This window comes from Dromaius novaehollandiae, chromosome 20, assembly GCF_036370855.1.
Source record: "Dromaius novaehollandiae isolate bDroNov1 chromosome 20, bDroNov1.hap1, whole genome shotgun sequence".
Classification (NCBI taxonomy): Eukaryota; Metazoa; Chordata; class Aves; order Casuariiformes; family Dromaiidae; genus Dromaius; species Dromaius novaehollandiae.
The window spans coordinates 2,196,194-2,207,271 of record NC_088117.1 but is presented as its reverse complement, the minus strand read 5'-3'; the positions used below and the strand labels follow the sequence as shown (position 1 = coordinate 2,207,271).

Here is an 11,078-nt window from a genome sequence, read left to right as displayed (position 1 = left end):
TCGGGCCGCGAAGCTGGTGTGCCACCCGGAGCGGAGGAGAGGGTGCACCGGGGAAGGTTTTTAGCGACGGACAGCGCAGCCCCAGCCGCCGTTTCCGGGTTGGTGCCAGGTGAGTGGCAGGAGCTGGCGGCCGCGCCATCGTGCCGGGGCAGCTGCCCGGCCGGGGCGCGGCTCCGCGCAGCCCAGCCCTATGAGGGGCCGGGGCTGCCCCTGGGCCGCGGGGCTGCCGGGGTGAAGCTGGGCCCCGTTCCCCGCGCAGTGCCAGGGTGGGGGGGAGCAGGGCCCGGCGCTGTGAGGCGGAGCCCGGCGCGTCGTTGCCGGCCCGGCGGGGCGAAGTGGACTTGAGCCTCGAAAGCGAGAGAGGAGCGGCGAGCAGGGGCCGGGGCGGGGCTCGGCGGCGGGGCCGCTCCGGGTGTACGCACTTCTCAGCCGAAATAAAGCCATGACGCGTCTCACGGCCTCCTTGGTGCCTCTCGGTGGAGCTGCGCGCACGGGGCGCCAATACGGTGCTTGAAGGGGGGGGTGCTCTACGGGGGGTGCACTCGAGCCGTATTTATGGTACCGCGCGGTACGGGTGCCGCGGCGGGGCGCTCTGTGAGGCCCAGTGCTTGGAGGAGCGCCCGGCTCGGCGCTGCTGGCGGGGGGGCTCCGGGCGCCCGCCCTGCCGGTGGGACAGCGGGGCCCGACGGGCCGCAGGTAACGCCGGGCGCTGCCCCGCCGCGGCCTCCCGTCCCCCGGCGGGGGGAGCCTGGCGGCGCCGGGGCGGGGCGCGGCCTGGCCGCGGGGCCGGGTGGTGGCTCGGCTGCCGCCGCCGGAGCGCTGTGCTGCCGCGGGGGAAGGAGGTGGCGGTGCTGCCTGAGAGGCGTTTGCTTGAGGGAGGTTCTGCGCCCAGCACAGGGCAGCTGGACGCTGGATTCTTATTTTTACTTTTGAAGGGCAGGAAACTCCTAATCCAGCCTCAACCATTGCTGTTTCTTAGGTGCAACCAGTTTGAGCTGACTGTTGCGGATGGAACATGGCACCAATGATAGGTGTGCTCTGGATGAAAAAAGGCAGTCTGCTGAAGTTCCAGCCAGCTGCTGGCGCATCTTACTGGGAACATAGAACTTTACCTTAGTAGCAACATGAACTTTTTATGTTTTGGGGGAAAATGCTCGTGAAAAATGGGAGTTTTTCAAGGGTGCAGAGTCAGCTCTAACTGCAGGTGTGGGGAAAAACTTCTGGGCCCAAAGGCCTCCTTAGTTTTAAACAAAAAAACCCAAAAGACTGGGGAAGCAATGATCAGGTGTCAGGTATATAGGATAGAAATGGACAGTGAGTGGACATTACAAGTTCATAATTACAAATAATTATGTATTTTATAATTTTACATCATTAAAGTATTACATTACTTACAGGCAGTTACATAATTACAGATAATTGGAATGAATTCTAAGCTACCAATGGAAGCCAAAGGAATTCATGGCAGTCGTGTTATAAGCAACACGTTTTTCAAATATTAGTAGGAAAAAAGCAAGATGGAACTGGTAACACTGTTGAGTGTTTACATTTTCCATATTGCTGTTAATCTTTACACAGTATCTGGGTCAAATATCCTACTGTTTTTCATGTGATTGAGATAGAACAGTGAGTTCTTTTTTTAATGAAGGCGTGTTGTCTCTTTGAACTAAAAGACTCTCATTTAAATAAATTAGTTGAGCTCCCTGTCACTGATTTTAAACACATTGGAAAACTGGGGGAAAAATGCAGTAGGACTAGAAGTACTGTGAATGTTGTTCCTGTATATAAAAAGATGAAGTATGCTTTAGAAAAAAAGTACATATTTCTTAACCTGATGTCGATTGCAGGTGAAAAATAACAAAAAATGAGCAAATTAGAACTTTCTACATAATTAGATACTGCAAGTACAATGAACATTTGTAGGCCTTAAGGCCAAACATACCATTAAAAAAGTTGTGTGGATTGTGTTTTCTTTTTATTTGCTCATTTTTAACAAACCTGGTGTCCTTTCTTTGGAGGGGATTACAAGATCTGTTTAAGCAAGTCAGCTGTTAATACAGTTACTATCGCATACTTGAAATTCTCAGAGGAATTTGACTTGATTTAACATTTTGATTAAATGAAGGTACTGATATATGGCATTAAGGCAAAATTTAAGAATGAGCTTAGGACCAAATGTGGTATCTTAATTATTAACAGGAAGACATAAATGAGGGTGTTATTTCTAATTGGATCTGCTACTTACCAGTTCTTTGTTCAAATACTAATACATCTTAATGACTGACTTAAATTTTAGCAAAGACAGTCTCTAATCTTTTTGATAAAGTTTGCTGATGATGGATTGGTGGGATGGTCAGTGACAGAGATGTTACTGCTATAGCATGGTTTGAGCCTCCTGGTTAAATGGTCCCAAGGGTAGGAAGGTTCTTAATATAGTTAAAAGGAATGCGTTAAGTCCAGAAACCAATATTGCCACCTCTGTGTGGTAGGAAACTGTTAGACAGTGACTTGTGGGATTTAGTTGCATCACAACTTAAGTGTTGTGGGAAAAGAGCTGATTTTATTTAAGAGAATCAAATTGAAGTTACCATGTTTGTGTGTACAGTGTTGTTAGAACTGCTACTGGAAAACAATGTCCAGTTATAGTAGCTCTTCAAGTAGGATATGAAAATACTGGAGTGTTAAAGAGGCCACAGATGTTCTGGGTCTGGAAAACACTGCATGTAAAAAAAAAAAAAAAAAAAAGACTTGATGAGCTCAGTTTATTCAGGCGCATCTAAGGGAAGAGGGTCAAGAAGTGACTCAGTCATTCTGTGGAAATCCATGCATGTGAAAGAGTTATCTGATAGTGGAGTATTTTCAGTCTTTTCAACAAAGATGTAATGAGATCTGGTAACTGGAAGTCAAAGCTACACAAAATTCTTCTAAACATGATACAATTTCCTAGCAGTGATAGAGGCTAATTATATGGGTAGTTTATGGGAGAGGTTAAAGGCTGTGCATTATTTGGAGCCTTTAAGTTGAAACTAGATCACATTTTACAAGAAAGGCTTAAACCTGAATACTCAGGGAGCTTACTGGTACAAGGGTGTCCATGTGGTTTGCGGGAAGTCAGTGAGATTCAGTAGCCCTTGTGGAGATTTGTGGTTCTTAGTCTGCTTGTTCATCATCTTTGCTTGCCTGCAGAATTTTTGTCTTGCTTAAAAGGGATTTAGTTCTAAATTAAGATAACTAACTAGCCTTGTGCTTTTGGATGCTTTGCAGGAGTCAGGAAGGATTTTTTATTATTACTCTTTAGAGGCGAATTAGATAAAGGTAGTGTATTTTTTCACTATTTTCTAAAACATCAGAGTTTAGATGCTGAGTTGGGCAAATCAGCATGCAGTACTACTTCAGAGAATCCCGTTCCTCATTGTCAGTTTACTATGTCTTCCTCATGTTTGCAGTTGGAGCCAGATTTGAGGTCAGGAAGGGATTTTCACCCGGGACGGATTGTTAAGGCATTATACAAGGTTTGCGTTTTCAGTGAGAGAGTAATCTTTGTGCTAGGACTTTCTGGGCACTTGTGTCATCTCATCAGGTTCTCATAAAGGGATCTTGGATCTCTCTCTAAAGTTATTGTTTTGGTAGGATCATAGTGCTTTCAGTTGGTATGTTTTGTAAAAGAATATTGGATGATGGGCTCAACTAGAGCATCTGTTGACTCACCCTGGCCTCTAACTCTGAAATTATGGCTTTCTATTAAAAAGTCTCCTGTGTTTCTGTGAATAGTGAAACTAACAGTGACTTGCTCAAGGCCATGTGTCATATTTTTGGCACAAGAATCACTAAAATCCATGACTTGTGGTGCCACTTTTTTCCCTCAGTTGCTTGTACTTGCTTATGCACAAGCAAGTAGTGCAGGGATAGTCAGAATTTTTAGTGTGTAGAGAACCACAAAATGTATTCTGGAATACAAGTCAGTCTATCAGAAAATCTTTTTGGAGTGTTTGAGGCAGTAGTTCTATTAGAAGTAATCATAACAGATTCATCTGCACAAAATTTTGCTGACAGAGTTTAGCAGTTGCAGCACACTCAGCTCTTTATTGGGGGAGCTGGATATGCTCATCGTATGAAATTGCATCGGGCCAATGTGGGATGCGCAGAGCGCACAGTTCAGGGAGGCTAAACACAACATTACCTTGTGTCCCAGGAAAAGGAACATTTTGTAGCATAGGTCATTAGCATGAGCCATAGTAAATATGAATTTGCAAAGCTGAAACATGTAGTTTCTGTTGTGCTTCAAAATCAGCTTGGAGAGGAGTGAAGGAGAGAAGTGAGGGATTGTTCTCTGCAGTGTGGTGAGTTCTCTTTGCTAGACTATGCAAGGAAGTTCTCATACGTTATAGCTCAGATCTTAATGCAGAGGTTGCAGATATGGGGATGTAGGATGTTGTTGGGATGGGGCCAGACTCTTCTCAGTGGTGCCCAGTGACAGGATGAGAGGCAGTGGGCACAAACTGTAACGCAGGAAGTTCCAGCTGAACGTAAGGAAAATCTTTTTTAATGGGAAGGAGGCCGAGCACTGGAACAGGTTGCCCAGAGAAGCTGTAGAGTCTCCATCCTTGGAGATACTCAAAACCGAACTAGATGTGGTCCTGGTCAACCTGCTGTAGATCACCCTGCTTGAGCAGAGGTGGTTGGACTAGATCTCCAGAGGTCCCTTCCAACCTCAAGTGTCCTGCGATTCAGTGATACCTCTGCTTACAGTTGGTAAGAACTGTAAGAGGAGCAGGGTCTGTGTACTCTTTGACAACCAAAGCAGTTGCTCATGTGATAAAATAACCTTAGTCCAGCTTGCATTAAATACTTGCCTATGTGTGATGCAGCCTGGGAGGAGAGGGGATGAAGGGTAGGGAGTATGCGGCAGCAGTGTCCCACCAGCAGAGCCTCTGAAGAGCAGGTCACCTGAGCTATATGAGAAGCAGTTTGACATTTTTCGTAGTTCTTAAGGGTGCTCTTCTCTTGAACTAAGTTTCAATAGTTTGATTTGAAAGCTAGTTACTGAGTTTGTGTTCTATGCCAGTGGCTTTAAAATAATTCATGTTTTTCTGCAGCTCTCTGAGTATGCTTGATACTATGCAGCCAAATAATGACAGCCTGCTCGAGCAGCTCCCTGTCCTAATTGCACACACTGGAGGAAGGGATGATAAAAACAACAGGCAAAGTGTGTGAAAGGAGTAGAATTAACAGAAGTGAGACAAACTGAGCACTGAACATCTTGATGTTTCCCATTTTCATTTTTTAATTAAACTAATGTCTAGTAAATTACTGTAATACAGGAAGAGCTGTGGTAGAGGTCAGTGATAAAAGCTTGGAAAATTCTTGAGGGAGAAAATGAAAGAGGAGAGAGTCTGCATGGGATCAGGGAGGGTTGAAGAGAAATTCCAGTTAGATTTGTATCAGGAGAGAAGGCTGGAAAGCTGTTTTCCCAGGAAGTAGGTCTGTTTCTTTTGTCAACCCACATGTGGTTTTGATGTTGCAACACAACCAAATGGCAAAACTGGGGCCTGGAAGGTGAGTGTTGTCCAACTGTTTGAGATCGAGCAGTGTATTCTTTCCCAGCTCTGCTAATTTCCTGTTGGATGATTTTGGGCAAGTAGTGCTTTATGATCTGCAGATAAAAATCAAGCAAGAAAACCCAGGCCGTGTAATTAATAATTTTTGTCTCAACCTTGCTGCTCACTTGGAATAACACTTTGGGCATAGCCCTTGGTGTTGGCTGTAAGGTTTGAGGGTGGAGGCAACTGCTATTTTCCAATAAATTTCTGTATAAGGTTGGAAAAAAATCCTGTGTTAATTTTTCATACAGAGAAAATTCAGCCATCTGAGTTTCAGTTTCATGGGTGGACCAGTGAAGCTAATTAATAATGAAGCGTTTCAGAATTTGGTCATACCAGAAAAAGCTAAAACTCCTGTCCCATAGACTGTTATGTTTTATAGGTTATTTGCTCTCTGAGCAATATATCACACTGGCGCTAAGTTGTGCATTAACCCTACTTAAAGTTGTAATGGGATTTGGAAGAAGAAGGGAGTTGCTAATAAAGAAAATGTAAACATAAATAATGGAAGAATTAAAGGAAAGAAGTTCTAAGTTATGTTGTATGAACATTTAAGCAGCAGTGGTGCTAGAACCAGTTCTGAAACGGATTTATAAGGCAAGGGTAACATTGGTGTCTTGATACAGAGCTAGAAATTGCTAGTGCTAGAGGTCTTATATGCCACTGCTAGTGATGGTAGCTTTCAAAGAGAAAGTAGTGTCAACTCCTTATTTTTGTGTAGTGGTACAGAAGCCAATTCAGTCTTAAACCCTTGTTGAGTCTACTAACAAAATATGTCTGCACACGTCTATTTAGGTGAGATCTGTCCCCTGTTAGTTTTGCGAAGTACGTGTTGCTAAGCTTAGCATTATGATCCTTGTTGTATGTTCCCACAGTGGAGCGAGAAGAGGCTGGTGTGTGACACTTATGTTTAAATATGTTCCTTCCCTTTTTGTTGCTTTTCCAGTTGTGCCAAGGGTATATACAGATTTCAAGTTAAGTCTAAATGTGTAGCTACTGTCATTTTTAGATTATTCTTTTCTGATTAAAACAATGCTGCATTTTTTTTCTGTTTCAGGATTTGCTATACAGGATTTGCTATACCCTTACAATGCAATTTATTCTTGGTTGTTGCTGATGTTTCCTTCAAAAAGCAGAATACTTTACGATACAAGGTGTTACCCTGATAGCTATGTGTGTAGCTGTACTATTTAGTTACTAGGATGCGCTGTATCCTTCATTGAACTTCACTATTTTAAAAATTTGTCATACGTGAATTGCTGCTTCTCTATTAATAACTGTATTCATTATCATACTTAAAAAAAATCACAAGGATGTGATTTTTTTTTCTGGTAGCAGCCATTATAGCTTAGGATGTAAAATATTTTAATTTTCAGTTCTTGCTTTTTCTTGATCTTACATTTTTCTAAAACCTTCATTCAGTACTGAAACTTTCTGCTATATGGTTCTGAAGGCACTTTATTATTTTTGAATCTCATGCAATTTCATTGACTCTTGTTCGGGTTATGTGTTCACAAAAGAAAAATCTTTTTAAAAAAACATCCAGGACGCTGTCTATCTACTGCTGATCTTTTTAATGTCAAACTCTGCCTGAACCTCCTCAAGGAATAAGTTGTTATGTCAGGGAAAAAAAGTTGGCTGGAAAATAGCAGCACTTGGAGGAACGTTTGAAAATGTGGGAGAAAGCACAGGAGGAACTTTGCGCTGCTTGGGAAACATTTGCTGTATAAAATTGATCCACATGGGTTTTCTTAGATTATACAATTGTCTGTACATTTTTGGAAAGTATTCTTTGGGGACTGAAATCTCATACTCTTACAAAAGAAGGGAAATTGGGTTAGCTTTTTGTGCAATTTTGCTTTTAATGATAAATAGCTGCAGGTCCAGACTGCAAAGCAGGTTTTTAGTAGGAGAGTAGTTGAAAACTTCATTGTTTTTTGGTTTTGTAAGCAATTGTTGCTACTAGTTCATTCAGATGAATGGGAGTGGAGGTTTCCTGATGATGATCTGTTTGTCAAAATGGATAATCTGTGAAATAGGGCAGTGGTTCTATTAATGCTTTGTAATGTCTTTGTCTTGTTTTTGTTAGTCTTTTGTGACTCTTTGTCACATGATCTTAACATTATAGTAAAGATGTTTAGCAAGAAGTAAAAATATTGATAAGTATGTAAGGTCTCAGTTCAAAAGAGCATTTCAGCGTTTACTTGAGTCCATGTCTTTCCAAGATGGCACTTAAATAGGTACTTAAGTGCTTGCCTAAATTGAGATTGCTTCAGTGGAACTTAGGTGTTGTGTTGGTAAGTGTGCAAAAAGCTGCAGATGTTAACAGGCCTGTTTAATTCCTTGCAGATCTGTGATCACCAGGGAATTGTCCAGACATCACTCTGCAAACAACACGCTCACATCCTCCTTCAGGGGTAAGTTTGCTGCCTCTGGACCCGAGTCCAAAGTGTAGTTTGACGGGGGGCGGGCAGTACAGTTTAAGGAGTTCCTGCCCCTTTCTAGTCTGTCTTATCTAGGCTTTTAGAAACTTTTTAAATTTTGGTCACTTGATTGATCTCTTTCACCTTATGCCTGTAGTCTGGGTGTTTGGGGGACAACTGAGCAGGGTGCCTTGGCGCAAAACGGGTGGGAGGGAGAGGGCAGCAACTGCTTAGGCTGGCATCACTTCTCGGACCCCCACCCTGAGAAGCTATACCCTCCGTGGGTATTTATAGGTAGATCAGTAAGTGGAGCAGTTTGACATAGAGATCGTTAAAACTGCTTTCTGTTCTGAGGATCAGTGTCAGTTTTTCCATACAGACTTTTTCTTTGAAAGTGATACTGTCTTGTGTTTGTAGGATATTTTATTAGTGTATTGTGCTTTTGTAGACAGGTGAAAGTGAACTTGACCATAGAGCAAGTACCAGCTGTACAAACTTGCAGCAGATACTGTTTCATCATTGTACTTTGTATGACCACTCTTCAAAGAAGGCATCCCTTCAAAGCAATATTTTTATGCTATAGCAATGTATTAGCAAATAGACTTATGAGGATTCCACTTTGATTTTTAAGCTTCACTTCTGTTTTTTTTCCACTCGTTTTCTAAAAGTTGATTTCACTACATCCCATGTGGAAAAGTTACCCTGCCGTTCCCTACAGATACAGTAAATTGCGAAGAACTTGGTTTATCTTGGAAAAGTTGCACTGGGTTAACTGCCCAGGGACCTGAGCTTTGTTTTGCCTGTCATATTCTCTAGCCCATTTTTTCCCTTATCTGTTTCACTATCCTTTCTTCTCTCAGCATAGGAGAAGGGTGTGCTCTCCTGTCTTTCTCTATAGTACCAACTACCTACCAAGATATGTACCAATGAGGGTCTGCATAATACAAGGAAATCCAAGGTGTCTGTGCAGGAACATTTGCCATTTAGTTTATATGATCTGTTTTCCCCATTTGTTCAAATGGAAACAAAGTGTGGCATTTAATGAGAAATGTCTGGAAAGTCTCATTTCATTTTTTTGTAGTCTCTCTTGTATGTGTTGTGAAATGGAACTGTGGCTTCGTTAGAGGGCACTCTTTAATAACATGTAGTGAGACTGCTGTTTTGGACAGGGTTCACCACATCCTGTTTGGAGGAGAAAAAAAGTACTGATGGAAATGTAGTTATTAATTTGCAGTTCTGGAGTAGAAAGTATAAAGTCTGAGACAGTGAAGTATATAGCATAATCTATCTTAGGATGCTAGCAGCAGGCAAGATTGACTATATTGTGGGCTGATCTAATGCTTGTGTTGTATGTGGAAGATAGCAGCAATCTGTTAGATAATTCACCATACTTTTCCAACTGTGGATTAATTCATTTAAATAATCTGCTTTTCTCATAGCCTTTACCCCATCAGCTATCTTGATTCTAGATGTGTTCTCATTTGGCAACTGTCTATTTTTTTCGTGTGGCTGTCATCGTATTCTTAAAAAATCCTTCAGAAACAGTAAGTTGCTTCAGAAGACTTCAATTCCAGCCCTTCAGAAGTTCCTTCTGTGTATTTGATAAATTGCTTATTGTGTGTTCTTTCACTCTCTTTGTGAAATAAAGAAGATAATCATTTTTACCTTGGGAGAATTAGGCTATGTATGTAAGTGCAATTTGAAATCTGAAATGTTTTAGAATTTGTGAAATTTAATTAAATATATTGAACAAAACAGGAGTCAGAGGAGTCGTATTTAAGACCATGTTTATTGCCCAGCTTCTTTGGTGCTTTTTTTATTTGGGCAAGATGATACAGCCAGATCATTTGCATTAGTTTTGAATTTTCTTGATATTTGTTTTTTGTCTACAGAAGCATTCTTTATATACAGGAATCAGATGGTCTGTAAACATAATTTTAACTCAAACATACCTTGTTTTGCCTTTAAAAAAGCATACCAAACTGGTGTAACTTGACACATTTCTCTGAGCAATTAGCACTGAATCATATCCACACTGGATAGGCTTGGCTAAACCGAAGCGCATGTCTCCTGTGCTGGAACTGTGCCTATGTAGCATAAATCTCAGTTTCAGTATATTGCTTTGCTTAGCCTTTCAATTCCCATTTCTGTTTTAGCATTTCTACTAGTAGGTGATTTCTGTGTAGCCACTTGTCAGGGGTGCTCATGTGCTTTTTAAAGGTGAGAAAAGAGGTATTAAGTAGGGATGTGAGAGAGACTAGCTTCTTTGGGGTGAAGTCCAGATGTAGTCAGCAGACCAGACCTGATCCGAGGGCTGTTGTGTGACTCCCCTGGATTGTTTCAGTGAGCTTGAGCTACGGCAGAATGCAAGGCAGGTTGGTCAGCGATAGTGTCTGAGTAACTGCATCAGCACTTGTTTCTGAGAAAAGCTTTATTTGCCTTACTGGCAAATGGAATTTAAGGTGAAATGGAATAAATAAGGAATTTCTTGGTGGGGGGGGGGGGGAACCCAGCACGTGTAAAGCATTTTCATCTGTGGGGCTAGAGGTTATATTTTTATTGGTTTTTGAAGAGCTCATCCCTTGTGATTTCTGCAAGTGATATTAGGAGTGACTTTTTAATGACAGAAGGTTCAGCTAAAATCTTTACCGCCCTCGGTGTTATACTCAACCCATATGTTGATGCCCTATCATGTGTTTTACCACGCTTGATGTTTGGGTGTTCTAAAAAATAATAAACTTGCAGCAAATGACATCTACAGAAAGTGCTGATAAGGAGCTCCAGCAAGCTTTTATGCAATACTTTTTTCCAGTGTTGAGTAGCATCTCCTACAAATATTTTCTCACAGAACATTTCTATGGAACGGAAAGTTTTTTTTTTTTTTTGACAATTTACATTTTGGTTTTCAGCGCTCTTTGAAGACTTTTTGGAGTAGTGTGGTGACTTGTTCACATTGGTTAGCCAATGCCATCTTCATGGCATGATGTATTAAATGTCATTAATGGATGCTAGTGTCATCTGTAATCAGTTCCAGGTACCATCTTATTTTTATTAA

The 11,078-nt window shown here is 41.7% G+C and overlaps 1 protein-coding gene across 18 annotated transcripts in view; it reads left to right on the top strand.

The window, feature by feature from the left end:
• Positions 1-50: 50 nt before the first annotated feature.
• EXD3 (exonuclease 3'-5' domain containing 3) overlaps positions 51-11,078 on the top strand; it is a 333,234-nt gene continuing 322,206 nt past the window's right edge. For 11 of the 18 annotated variants that reach the window (XM_026106227.2, XM_064523550.1, XM_064523554.1 and 8 more), the window contains exons 1-2: positions 984-1,116; positions 7,950-8,017. Coding sequence is in view for 3 of the 18 variants with exons in the window: in XM_026106225.2 (XP_025962010.2) it covers positions 1,009-1,031; positions 7,950-8,017 (91 nt within the window). In the remaining 15 variants the exon portion in view is untranslated. The other 7 variants (XM_026106225.2, XM_026106223.2, XM_026106236.2 and 4 more) reach the window with 3 other exon arrangements.